This window comes from Momordica charantia, assembly GCF_013281855.1.
Source record: "Momordica charantia cultivar OHB3-1 chromosome 6 unlocalized genomic scaffold, Mcharantia_2.0 BLBB01000006.1, whole genome shotgun sequence".
Classification (NCBI taxonomy): domain Eukaryota; kingdom Viridiplantae; phylum Streptophyta; class Magnoliopsida; order Cucurbitales; family Cucurbitaceae; genus Momordica; species Momordica charantia.
The window spans coordinates 135,088-148,660 of NW_028275164.1; the positions used below are offsets into that span (position 1 = coordinate 135,088).

General features: G+C 38.7%; 3 protein-coding genes and 1 pseudogene across 5 annotated transcripts; 1 reads left to right on the plus strand and 3 right to left on the minus strand.

Moving 5' to 3' along the window:
- Nucleotides 1–28: 28 nt before the first annotated feature.
- LOC111007100 (serine carboxypeptidase-like 45) lies at nucleotides 29–3,583 on the minus strand. Its single transcript, XM_022279293.2, has 9 exons — nucleotides 2,120–3,583; nucleotides 1,924–2,025; nucleotides 1,730–1,825; nucleotides 1,414–1,506; nucleotides 1,212–1,291; nucleotides 732–1,144; nucleotides 547–639; nucleotides 345–462; nucleotides 29–253 (listed from the first exon to the last, which is right to left on the minus strand). The coding sequence occupies exons 1-9, from the start codon at nucleotides 2,370–2,372 to the stop codon at nucleotides 98–100; spliced, it is 1,404 nt and encodes a 467-aa protein (XP_022134985.1). The 5' UTR covers nucleotides 2,373–3,583; the 3' UTR covers nucleotides 29–97.
- Nucleotides 3,584–3,721: 138 nt separating this feature from the next.
- On the minus strand, nucleotides 3,722–4,839 carry LOC111007104 (acyl carrier protein 4, chloroplastic). The gene is made up of 4 exons (XM_022279304.2): nucleotides 4,465–4,839; nucleotides 4,292–4,381; nucleotides 4,094–4,216; nucleotides 3,722–4,022 (listed from the first exon to the last, which is right to left on the minus strand). The coding sequence occupies exons 1-4, from the start codon at nucleotides 4,537–4,539 to the stop codon at nucleotides 3,879–3,881; spliced, it is 432 nt and encodes a 143-aa protein (XP_022134996.1). The 5' UTR covers nucleotides 4,540–4,839; the 3' UTR covers nucleotides 3,722–3,878.
- A 240-nt stretch (nucleotides 4,840–5,079) lies between these two features.
- On the minus strand, nucleotides 5,080–12,293 carry LOC111007098 (uncharacterized). 3 transcript variants are annotated; one of them, XR_015791591.1, is made up of 16 exons: nucleotides 12,121–12,293; nucleotides 11,943–12,042; nucleotides 11,710–11,832; nucleotides 11,515–11,612; nucleotides 10,960–11,043; nucleotides 10,685–10,818; nucleotides 10,425–10,497; nucleotides 10,276–10,321; nucleotides 10,029–10,135; nucleotides 9,821–9,928; nucleotides 9,693–9,752; nucleotides 9,016–9,077; nucleotides 8,081–8,393; nucleotides 7,496–7,729; nucleotides 6,354–7,145; nucleotides 5,080–6,275 (listed from the first exon to the last, which is right to left on the minus strand). XR_015791591.1 is itself a non-coding variant. In XM_022279289.2 (15 exons), the coding sequence occupies exons 1-14, from the start codon at nucleotides 12,214–12,216 to the stop codon at nucleotides 7,523–7,525; spliced, it is 1,611 nt and encodes a 536-aa protein (XP_022134981.1). In that variant the 5' UTR covers nucleotides 12,217–12,293; the 3' UTR covers nucleotides 5,080–7,145; nucleotides 7,496–7,522. The 3 variants fall into 3 exon arrangements, 1 of the variants encoding a protein (XP_022134981.1); XR_015791590.1 differs by having other exon boundaries at nucleotides 5,080–5,803; nucleotides 5,895–7,145; XM_022279289.2 differs by having other exon boundaries at nucleotides 5,080–7,145.
- LOC111007105 (mitochondrial phosphate carrier protein 3, mitochondrial-like) lies at nucleotides 5,256–6,824 on the plus strand (annotated as a pseudogene).
- Nucleotides 12,294–13,573: the final 1,280 nt, after the last annotated feature.

The following is a 13,573-nucleotide window of genomic DNA, read 5'->3' on the forward strand; positions in this document are numbered from 1 at the left end:
AGTGAAGTGAGATTAGGATCTTGTGTGATTTGGAACTGAAAATTGGTGGTTGTTTTTTATTGTGATTTGTACAATAAATCTGAAACATGGATCAGGATCACGTAACTCGAGGTGGAGGCGTGTTATCCAGAAATGACTTGAACAGTATAAGTGACCTTTGGGGTTGAGAGAATGGAGCTTCGTGAGAGGCACCTCGAATGGTGGCAAATGAAAGGATATTACCATTACCATAAACTTGGCTCCAACCTCCAACCTGAGAAGTGAGACACAGGCCCAGGGGGAAATGCTTAATTCACAATCTCCAACCAAATCAGGACTCGGGACTCGGGACAAATACGGCTTACCTGCTTTCCATGGAACCAAGCTCCGTATGGAACACTCGTGTTCAGACCCAGCTCTGTTGCCAACCTGTGAACCAGCCGCCGACTTCCCATCAATGGAATTACCGAATCTTGATCTCCACTGAAACCAAAGAATTAAGGTCCCTTTAATTTTAATGTATATGTACGGTTTGGTAACGCTCGTCAAATTGTAACCCTAACCCACCTGTAAATCAAGACTCGTATGCCGGTTCTGACAAGTGACCCAACAATGGAGATGGTTGGTATTTCCAGGTTGAGTAGCTCATAGTCCAGAGCTCTGGTGTAATGTCATTGACAAATAGTCAATAGTCAATAGTCAATAGTCAGACTCAGAATTCAGAAATGAAAATCAAAGCAGAGTGGAATTACTCGCTGCAAACAGCCCACTTGTGGACTCCGACGAGACGGGCATGAAGGGCCTTTTTCACATCCTCTCGGTTCAGATATTTAACAGTTTCATCTTCGATGCAAACATCTATCCTTTCTCGGACATGCTGCGGCTGTGGGCTTAAGTACTTGGACTGTGAGAGCACTGAAGGAATGCAGACATCGAGAGTAACGTCATATTTGTCCACGAACTTACTGGTTTCTGTGTTGACTTGGGTCATCACCCGCAGACAAACCCCTGAGATTGAGTCTCTGTAGTACTCGCTAACATACCGGGAATAGTTACAAGCACATGTGAACAATCTGTAAGTGGAGTCTGATATCAGACCATGCGACCAAAAGAACTCCGCCCTTGAATTCAAGTCTGTCGCATATTCCATAACCGGATTCCCTAGCTGCACATCAAACACTTTCATTTTTCCCTTTCTTTTCTCTTCCACGCCACATAAAAACAAAACTTACAGCAATTCCCTGCAGATTGAATAACTTTTCCTTCCTGTTCAACTCGGTCATAAGCCTCGCCAGCTGAGGAATGTAATGGCCTGGTATAATAAGGAAAAAGATTTGGTTTTTCTCTTTTCTTTGGGGGGTTCCCATTGCAAGAGAGAGAGGGAGAAGGAGGAGAGAGAGAGAAAAAAGGGAGAAATGTCTTTTATCTGGGTACCTGCGTAACTCTCTCCTGTTAGAAATAGATCTCTATGTTTGTAATGAGGGAATTTACTGAACCACCTTTGCAAGAATATGAGATTGTCTCTTGCTGAAGATAGCAACATGAAAAAACGTAGGTTTGAAGCATGAATAAAAGACACAAGCATACAGCATGATTTGTGTTCTTTTTTAGCATTGACAAAAATACTGACTAAAACATAAGTAAATTTCTCAGTAATTTCTTTGCCAAATCAATAATCATCTTCTGAAGAGAGAGAGAGAGAAGGGGTTGCGCTACCCTTGAACAGAAGGCAGAAGGGATGCAAAAATACCTGTGGCCTCGTCATCCATTGTCGCATGAGAGGCGCTATTATCAGCATAAGAGAACCCAACTCCTGCGGGTGTCTCTAAGTACAACATGTTTGCTTCTGAAATGATCAAATTTGAACTTGCTTTTACTGATCAGCAGCTATATAATATCCAGCAAATATGGAGAAACTGGTGTAGTTGATATAGAAGTAGATACCTCGGTTCCAACTGTATTCATTTTTCACCAAAACCTCCCCGTTCGGCCTAAAAGGTCCATTTTCTGAGAACGCCCCAACTCCAAGGGAAGAACAACCAGGGCCTGCAAGAAATCAGAAAAATGTCCTCCCTAACCAGTCAAGCAAGTTTGAAGGACTTGGAATTAAAGAAGGTAAGAAGGTAAGGAGTCAACACACCTCCATTAAGCCAGAGAACCAAAGGCTTGGAATCAGGGTCAGTTTCTGCTTCAACCAAGTAGTAAAACAGTGCTCTCTGCTTTTGGTCATCTACATGAATGTAACCTGAAAACTGGTGAAACCCCACACGCGGCTGTCCAGGAAGGCTAGTGATCTTGTCAGAATGTGCAAAAGAGGAGCCAACCTCCTTGCAAATGCAAAGATGAAGAATAAGAGCAGCCATTGTCGCGGCCTTCCATGTTGAAGAAAACATGGTTTAGACGGTGAGAGACAACTAAGACAAAAGGACCTAGAGAAAGTGCTGTTTAAAATGCTGCTCGGTGGATGGGGGGTCGGCGTGGGGTACTAAATAAGCAGGCGATCTAATATTTAAACCGCCATCATACTTGAGCCTTATTACTTGGCAGGCCTGATACAGAATAAAACTAATCAATTTTGCGATTTCTGTTCATATCCAATAGCATTATTTGGTAGGACACATCCAAAACATAAAAGATTGGTTTTTCGAAAATGAAGAAACAAATGGAATATAAGGCTGCTTTATCAGAATTCAGAGCCCTGAAAGTGCTGTTATGATGTTTCCCTATCTTCTGTTCTCTAACAACAACAAAAAAGTGTCTCTCGTGAGGCGTACATTGTAAAGTGGCTTTACACAAACTACTTTCCACTCTCAGAAATCAGTTGTACAGTTATTTGTAACACAAATTTCTATTAGATTTCAAGTATGGTATGATTATCTGACAGACTCTTGGGGGATTTTGAAGAATCTTGACAGGATTTTCAGGGGTTCTTTTTAGTTTTTCGAGGAGACAATTGGGTTTTCTTGTTCGACTTGTACTTCGCCTATAACTGCACTGCTCTACAGCCAAATAATAGGTTGTATCCCGACTTTCAAATGCTCCTTCAGGTTCAAATAAGATAATCTGGAAGGGAAGTGAGGGTGCGGGAAAGAATGCCTTAATCTAATTATTGGTTATCATCAAGATCCACATGCTTGAACCAACCCCCCAATTTATGATAATGGTAATGGGGCCTCTCCCTCACTTCATATTTCATAATTCATATCATGCCTACTGGTAGCTTTAGTGTAGTAGGTGAGCTACCAAGAAGCAGCGGATCCAAACGAAACCATTTTCTCATTTGTTGTATAGCTATAGATGGAGACTTTACAGTGTGTAGTGTAGTGTAGTGTAGGCCTTTGGACCACTCTGGAAAAGGTGCCAGTGGGGTTCCTCTGATTTGCTTAAATTGTGGCGCTCTACAAATAACACCAACCACCAAAATACAAAGCGACACACAGGTACCAATATCATTTTCCATACCATGCGCTTAACCCCCGGCCCCAACACACTCAATAATGCATTTTTTTATCATTTGAGTTTTAGAAATTGGATTTTCATATCTACAACTACAATCACTTTGTTTCCGCCTTGCCTTCTCTCTTTCCGAGGCAAAAAGGTAGAGAGCTTTATCTTAAAAGAGACTCTATGCTTTGAAAAGCTTTGGTTAGTAGGGCAGTAGCGTCAACTCCGGTCTCCACCACACCCCCACAATCCATGAAATTGACTGGTCGAGCCGCCCCTCGTCTCGAGAGGCACAAAATTAAACAATACAACACGACAAACTTCACATTGAGTTCTCTTCAAGTTCTAACAAAGCTGAAATGAATTACTTGCATCTCTTAGAACAGGTCCAATTTGGTTTTTGACTTCCTCAAGTAGAATGTTGGTTTGGTTGAAAAAATCGTTTTTTGAGGAAACTACTCAACCGTGGGGTTAAGATTGGGGTTAACAACGAGGTCCTCGATCAAATCTGCAGCTTCTTGAACGGTGGTTATGTTCTGAGCGTTATCCTCCTCGATATTGATGTCAAATTCTTCCTCTAAGGCCATAATTATCTCCACCTGTCAGTTGATTGGTGTGAGCATAGAAAAGGGTAAGGCCGTGGCCGTAAAGGTGGAGATGGATTACATACAAGGTCGAGGGAGTCGGCACCCAGAGCTAAGAACTTGGATTCAGGGGTGAGCTCTGATTCGGCAGGCAAGGCCAATTGTTTCCTCACAACTGAACACACTTTATCAACTGTCTCTGGTTTTGCCTGCATTAATTCCACTTTTTAATACTTGCTTTGCCAATGGACACCACAATGTCAAACTAATTATTAAATAATTACCGCACAAGAGATACGGAGCTGGGATGTTCTCAGAACATGCAAACCATTCTTTCTCCATCCAAATTTCACACTTGAAATTCTTCTCACAACCTGCCACCATATACAAATGCATTCCACAACATTTTAACTTTGGCAAAAATCATATTTTAATTATAGGCTGGTTCAGAGAATACCTGGTTGATGTTGATCTTGGTGGGCGGGATTAGAGGTAGCTGGAATCTCAGGCAAGAAGCTGAAAAGGAAGCCATTGTAATTATAAGAAGAAAGAGAGTTTAGTTATATGGAAAAGGCGAAACTGTATAAGGTGAAGGAGTTGGAAGGAGAGGGAATGGATTGGATATGTAGCTGAGGTGAGTGAGAACTGAGGGATGAACGAGTGGTGCCCATTGCCTCTCCTTCATCAATTTCATCGATTCCTATCTACTTCTCACTTCTCACTGGCCGAATTTTGACACACCCATCTCGTGGGCCCATTTTTTAAATATCGCTCTTCTTTTTTCTTTTAACAAAGTTCAACTAAAAATAGAATGCAAATAAATACCCACGTTTTTTTTTTCAAATTTGCACTATATGCAAATAAAAAATAGTAATTCTACCAACTTGTATGGTGAGTGACATCTATTCTAGGTCTCCCAGCCTTGGCATTGGCACATGCACAAAAAGAAAGTTTAAAGCAACGTGTGTTTGCGTTTGTGGGTGTCTCTGCATGACTTACCCTAGCCAATGCTTATAAACAGGGAAAGCCCCGAGAAATTCTCAACCGTTTTTGTTGGTGTGTTCTGACAATATAATTCTCAAACATTTTCCAGTGCAATCGATATTATAAAATTTTTATCTGCCAATAATTATCACCACATATATTCCAATTCCCCCGCCCTTTTTATAGTCAAATCCATATTCTCTTCCTTAAAGAGATTAGTGTCAGGAGGACACCAATTACCAATTACTAAGAGGCAACGCACCAATGGCTCTCTCCAAAGATGTCCAGCAATCTCTCATCCCGAGCTTTCTATACTCATCTTCCCGTACACTGCGTAGTACGGAATCGACGCGATCCAGTTATGGCAAGAGCTTCCCAATTCCAGCTCCAAAGGAGAAGATTAAGATGCATTCACCGGCCTTCTACGCAGCATGCACAGCAGGCGGAATTTTGAGCTGTGGACTCACCCACATGGCTGTCACCCCCCTCGATCTCGTCAAGTGCAATATGCAGGTCCTCAATAATTACTATATCTAAGTTCAATCTCCCTCATGATCTTATCTTCACGCCATTAAACAATTGTTAGTTTCATACTCCTAACTCTACCAATATACAGAAAACATGTTCTTTTAATATACTCTTCTGGTTCTGGCCAGTGGCCACTATTTTAATTTCTATTCCAAATTTTAGATCGACCCCACAAAGTACAAGAATATCTCGTCGGGTTTTGGAATTCTGCTCAAGGAGCAGGGAGCGAGAGGGTTCTTCCGGGGGTGGGTGCCGACCTTGCTTGGTTACAGTGCTCAGGGTGCCTGCAAGTTTGGATTTTACGAGTTCTTCAAGAAGTTCTATTCTGACAAGGTTGGAGCAGAGAATGCAGCCAAGTACAAAACTTTGTTATACCTTGCTGGTTCGGCATCTGCCGAAGTAATTGCAGACGTTGCTCTCTGCCCCATGGAGGCCGTCAAAGTTCGCGTCCAAACTCAACCTGGTTTTGCTAGGGGTTTGGCAGATGGGTTCGCAAAGTTTGTAAAATCTGAGGGTGTTTCTGGGTACGACACTAAATAATGAATGCTTCCTCCTCAACACTTTGTTCCTCCTAATTAATAACTTAAAATCTCTGGATGTCAGGCTCTACAAAGGTCTGGTTCCTCTTTGGGGACGTCAGATACCATGTAAGTTCTAAAAAAAAACGTCAAAATCCCTTAAACAAGCAATCTTTCCTTTCCTCAACAGTCCTGGTCCTCCATCAATTTCCCCGTGTTTAGCAATTCACTGCTTATTCTGCAAATGTGAAAACTGACCCTCGTTAAATAGAGAATGGTTTGGGATGATAAAGCTGGGTTGGGGTTTTGCAGATACCATGATGAAATTTGCATCTTTCGAGACAATTGTAGAGATGCTGTACAAGTATGCCATCCCAAGGCCTAAAGAGCAGTGTAGCAAATCTCTGCAGCTTGGAGTGAGCTTTGCCGGGGGATGTGGCGGGCGTCCTCTGTGCTGTGGTCTCACACCCGGCTGATAATCTTGTCTCTTTTCTCAACAATGCCAAGGGAGCAACCGCCGGAGATGTAAGTTTGATGATGTAAATTAAGATGAACGTGTGCGTCCACATTTCTTATTGTCTACTGTACTGTGGTTTTGCAGGCAGTCAGGCAACTAGGTCTATGGGGTCTTTTTACTCGTGGGCTTCCCCTTCGGATTGTTATGATTGGAACCCTTACTGGGTCTCAATGGGGAATATATGACGCATTCAAAGTTTTCGTCGGACTGTACGGCTTTCTTCGTACATGCCCGTTTCCAGCTCCATTCAACCTCTCAATACTTTATTAAATTTGATTTGTTTCATCTTGTAGGCCAACAACTGGCGGCGCTACCCCTGTTACTCCTGCAAACAAGTGAACGCGATTTGTCCCCACTAATTGCCAACAACTGCAAATGTTTGTAGCTCCAAGAGTTGGAAATGATTCTAATCATCGTTAGGACCGTAAAATTGAGGGTTTTGACACCAAGGAAGCACTTTTTGTAGGAACTGCTACATTCCGTTGCCAATTGCATAATTCTCCTCTCTGATTTTGATATTTGGGAACCCTCTGTAAATTCAAGCAATTTGATGACAGATTCGGTCTCCCACCTAAATGGTGCAAATGACACCTAGATAAAAGGGAAAGAAAAAAAAAAAGCTTTCATATCTTTAATACATCGGTTACTGTAAACTTTCTCCAACAATTTTACATCGACACAAAGCATATGTAAACAAATTCCCTAGATACTGGCTCAAATGATCAAAAATAATAAATGAATATAACCTTTTCTTTTAGATAATCTACCCCCCATTGAGTCAACAACTTCTGGATGAAAAGCGATCTCTAGATCATGCACGAACGATTTTCAGTAATTACCTAAACTTCTAGAAGATTCTAAAGATGACCCAATGAACCTGACCTACCTCTGGCAGACTGGCAGTGTAAAAAACATAGTTAAAGCTTAAGATGTTCCCATACCTGGCCCTTTCGTCATATCTTAAAAATTTATACTTGGGTATGATTGAGATTAAGAGGGTAGATAGTGTCAAACACAATCCTTGCAAAGACATGCCGAAGTTCTAGCAGGTTTCCAAGAGCCAGAGACTCATAATTAATGTTTCCTCGCTTTGGAGCAAACCCTCTCTCCGCACCATGCACAACGCACTCAAAAACTTTGCATACCTTCAAGTACACTGTAAACGGGATAAAAACCTGCAAAATGTAAAATTGTTAGCATACGATTCCACGAGCAATAATATATGTTGGCAAAGAAGCTTGTTAAGCACACACGCGTGAGCTAGGTAATTATCTCAAGCCTCAAGCAGAATTGTTATTCAAAATGCAATCTCACATCAAAATAAACTCGATCGAAAAGTTCATATTCCAGCAGAAAGGGTCAACATTTTTTTCTTTTTTTTGAAACAACTACAATAAGCTCAGTATTCTAGAACCTAAAATAATAATTGATTGCATATATAAACGGCAGCAACCTTAAAATCTTCTGCAGCTTATACATTTCAAGATTTTGAAAAAGAAAGGAGAGGTCAAAATGCAGAAAGTTACCAGATCTGATGCTGGTGCTTGAGGATACATTTCCAGGGCCAGAGACACAGAATTCTCATCGGTCATCTTAAGAAGTGCATCTTTAACAGACGTAGTAAGATCCATAACCTCATCAATCAATGCTTGAACATCCAGATCGTCAGGTTCTAACAATTCATGAAACTGCACATTATGTTCTCTATTGATGTTCCTAGCTATGCTGATTGCTTCTATCATATTGCCACCATTGTGCACTGCAAGGCTAAATGCTGCAACCACTAAAGGACTCCTAGGCTGGTCAGACAGGGCAGCGTGGAACGCTAATACTGCAACCCTGAAAGAGAATGCTATTTGAGACTTGCTTGGCGTGTCCAAGTAAAAGCCAGCTTGTGACATAAATGCTTAATCTCAAAAGAGAGACCAAAGTTTGGAAACAAGTACTGTCAATACCCATAAATGGAATACTAATTAACAAGTTTAAATCTGGTTACACCAACATTTTACAGTATCAATGCCAATAGGAGGTTTCAGCTATAAGCCATAAGCTGTACTACGATTATCTGATTGGCAACACACATTACCCACATCTAAGAATATTGGATATAATGTAGCTTCTTTATTTTTGGAAGATGCATGCTTTTCCAAAACTAAAATCAAGAACATATATATTACTGTTTTCTGTCATGCTCCATTCAACTTTGAAATTCAACCAATAACACAAAGGGGATTACTAGTTAAATAGTTCAGCTATCTATTAGGATATTCCAAAGGTATAAGTTTAGATTTCAATAACATATCAAACTGAATTTTAGGCACTCTTCGCTAGAATTGGTAAGTTCCAATTTTATAGATAGGATACCAGTACTCTAAACTTCATTTTGATACCATGCTGAATCCTGACTATAATAATAGATAGCAACAGTAGAGCAGTGGATTTTTGTTAACAACAATCTTACCATAAACTACAGTGACAGGGCCTATTAGGTGCCAGAAGTTTATCCAAGCTTGAAAATAGGGACTGCATACTTATCAACAATGTTAGTTACTAACAAGTAATTGCCACTGACCATTTACGTCATAGATTCATAATCAGGTAGAAAATCGTCAAATTGACATAGCCAATGCCCTATCTTTATTCTGCAGCAATTTACTTGATGTTTATTGCAGCATACATCACCAAGGGGTCTATTCTTTCTACACTCCAGAATAAATCCGTAGGACATGGTAAAATATACTGAAAGCATTCAAGATAACTCACTCTTGAGCTATTTAAGACTTCGGGGAAGTGGGGAGGGCGAACTAAAGAAAAAGAAGGAAATTATGAATATCAGAAACTTTGAATTTATCACGAACATTCTTCTCAGTACATGATATGCTCTATCCATAATTAATTTTTCCATCCACAACATTGTCCAAAACCAGCCACATTGCACACATTATATTGATCTTCTTCTTCTCAAAAAATATGTTACATGCAACTTATCACGAGGCCAACAAACTACTAGTACAACTTAGAAGTGAAAAAAAAAAAAAGTTTGGTCTTTCGCTTGGTTTAGAAAATCTTGTAAGAAGAGTAAATTGTGATGAGCACCAAACGGTCACTGATAGTAAGAAAAAGGAAAGAGACAATTACCAAAAGCATATTCGACCTCTTGTCAGACCTCCGAAATCCACATTGGATAAAGTATGCTGCCTACAATATTAAACTGTCTCACTTATTTGTAGTCCATAACTGGGGAAAAAAGTCAAGTGTCCATTCACCTGAATTGGTAGGAGTATTTCTAGTAATCCATATTTCCATAACAATCTCAAAGAAGCCTCAGCAGAACCATAAGACAACATATAGTTCATCTCCATTAGAAGCCTTCCCTGGTATTTTAATAAAAGATAATCAATTAGAACAATTGTTCATGAATGTTACAAGTCAAGGAAACATTACGGAGGAAATATGATGGAAATATAAAAAAACCTTAAGTCTAGACACCAAGCAGGATAATTTTTTAATAGACCGAGCAGTATCCTTTGAAATGTGGAACCCTAAACGAGCAGCAACTCTGATTGCTCGCAGTATTCGAGCTGTCAAAATAGATGAAGTTGGGTATTGCTTTGCTTTCTGGGTAGACATTCACTTAAACTCACGTATGTTTCTCACCTACACATTCAGCTCTATGGCCTAGTCAACATATGATAATGGAATATTGCAAATGAAAACTCACCACAATCCTCTTGGAAGGAAGAATGGGCAGGAACCACGGTTTGTACCTATGCGCAGAGAAGATTGTAGAAGAGAAATTTACAATATCCACTTGAGTGATTTTAAGTAATTCTATAAATAATAAGTTAATAACTCGAAATAAATGCATACTTTAGCTCGTCTTATATCCTCCATTCCTCCCAAGTAGTCGTACACTATACTGTTGTATGGGTCAAACATCAACCTGCAAGTCAAACGTTAGTTGAGAATTGAAGGGAGAAAACCACTATTTGTATGCCTGTGTGTTTGGAGGGGGACCCAAATATTTAAATTTTTATTTCCCAATAAAACCCACTATTTAAGAAATTTTTAGAAGTTGTATCATAGAAATAGGAATTTGTATTCTCAAGAAGCAGGATCTCATAAACCACCCGTTAATGGTAAAGTCACGTTGCAAGCAATTCTTCCAACGGACATAATCTTCCTCTTCACAGTTCTCAGGCTTTTCAAGAGCACAGTTCAAGTGTCTATCAATTGGTCGACTGGCTGTGCTAAAACTTGACACCTGATATTTTAAAGAAAGTAGAAGATCAGCATTACAACATGAAATCATAAAATATTAAATGTTGTAATATCCATAAATACCAAGCCTGCTAAACAATTATATACGGTTAATATATTTCTAATGATAGGAAGATAATCAAACCTCTACAATGGTATCATCGATGTGCACATGGCATATAGGAAACCTCCTCCCAACTATTTCACACCATGAGAACGTCCTTGACACCTTTAAATGGCAATAATACTATATATTAATAAATGAGTGGCAAACTTTCAATGATATTTATAAAGTACTCGTAAACAAAAATTGAGAAAATAGGCCAATACACAGTGTTCTTTATTAAGAAAATTCAACTTGAATAATAGTCTCTGATGAACCTAAACTTGCAACATATATTTATGGAGCTTTTGACCCAAAAAAGGCTCCAAAATGTTAAGGCCTTTTGGTGGAGATCTATAAAATTCACAGTCTCATATCTGCTATAGAACATAAAGTACGTGTTCAGTATCGAATAGATATTCCGCTTCATTGCATTCCAGTCAATGGTATCACAACGCAATGAGGAAATAAAAATAGATTTGAAAATTTATACATGTGTTCCCTCACAACTTGATTTCCTTATGTCAGAAAATAAAATTTCCTCCGTAGGGATGAAAGAAATATTAAACATTATGGAAGAGATAGGTTGAGACGAACCTCCTTAAGCTCAGCTGAAGTGATTATGTCAAAATCCTTCGGCGTTCTGTTCAAGATCAGATCCCGGACACAACCTCCTACAAGGTAAACTTCATATCCTAGAGCATGAAGTAATAATCACAGGATTAGTTATGAAATACTAGAAGACACTTTGAGACGAGGTATGAATACACGAAGGAGAGAACGTATGGTTACCTTTTTTCTTGAGCCCGTTAAGAACTTTTCTGGTAGGTCTGGGAATCATGAAATTACTAATCCCAAGCTCGTTGGAAGAAAACCTCTTCCAGTTGGGCAGCTTAGAATCATTATCAGCGGATTCTTCACCAGCAAATAAAATTGAAACAATAAAAAGAGAAGAAAGTAACCCTGTCTGAAAACAAGAAGAAGCCAGTTATGAACTGAAAAGGTAGTTGGCGAGTGGAAAGAACCAGTAAAAGGCGTTCGGAGAGAGGAATAATTGATGTGGACATTGGGCGGGGAATGTGTTTGACGAAGCGTCTGTCCCAGCGCAATCAAAGTGAGGCGAAGCTGAATTATATAAGATAAGGCGGCTGAATCAGGTGATTGAGAAAGGGAAGAGAAAGCATAGCAGCAGAGCAGAATTACCTTGCGAATGCGAATGCGGAAGCGGAAGAGTGGTGTGTGGAGAGGGAGATAAGATCTGCAAGATACACCACCTAAACTCGATATCGATACCGCCATGTCCAAATCAAAATGACAACGGAGGACTGGAGCTGGAGGAGAGGGCTAGGAGGAGGAACTGGAAGTGAAGTTAAAACTCAAGTCTTAAACCCGCGCCAAGGGTTTTACCGTTTTAGGACAAAAAATAAAATGCTGAAATTCAGGACATGGGCTTGGGCCCACAAGCGGATTCTCTACTGGGCCGCACCTCAGGCCTTACACGGTGAAAACTCCCGTTGGGCCGACATTTCGACACCCAATCCCAACTCCTCTCTTCGGAGGTGCAGTAAACAATTACTTTAATGGCCGGGTATTTGATTCTCGTTCGTTTTGCAATAATATACAGGATATCCTGATTATCTCTTTATATTTTTACCTTTCATTCGTTTTTAATATATTTTCTTTCATCAACTTTCTTTACTTTTATTTTTAATTTTATATTTAAATAAATTAATGCTCATCGAGAGAAACAACTTTATGCAATGAAGGATAATTATATAATATCTTCACTTATTTTTAATATTTAGAAGGAATATTATTAATAATATTTGTTATAAAAAATAATTATACAATACCTCCATTTATTTTTAATATTTAAAAGAAATTATTATCAATAATATTTGTTATCTTAAATATATAATTTTAATATTTTTCTTCTTAAAAGAATATAATTTAATATTATAATAAATAAATTTCACCTCCATAACATTATATGTTTGTATTTTTTGAAAAATAGTTTATATTTAATATTAATTTTTTTTCTTTTATAAAATCTTACATTAATATATGAAATCTACAAAATAACATACAAAAATTAATACATACAAAATTAATATAAAACAAATAAAATATTAAATTAATAAAAACAAATATATTATATAAATGCAAACTCTATTAAATTAATATATAAATTATATGAATATTTGTAAGGACATTTTTTAAACATTATATAAATTTAGAACATTCTCAAGAATAATTAGTGCTAAACAAACATGACTATCTAAATATTCCCGAACATCTTTATAAATTTTCCTATAAAATAAACGTGGCTATTTAAAGGATTGGAAGAATCATATGTGCATCACTCAAAAGATTCTAAATACAACTGATGTCGAGCCGACTCAGCATCTGTACGTGCAAACGTCTAATAGAATCTCAGACGACATATTGTGATTCTCAAGACTTTTGGAGAGTCATTGTAATGTTGTCAGAAGTCCTATCAAAAGCTTACCTCTATGAATAGAGATCTCCACTTCATTTACCAGGTACTCGAAACTATTTTCTTTCGAGTAATAGATCAAATAAATACTGACTTGAATATTGGAGCAGTTACTCCTCTTTTGCAGGTTGATTCATTCGTCAGTCAACAATTCAAGTT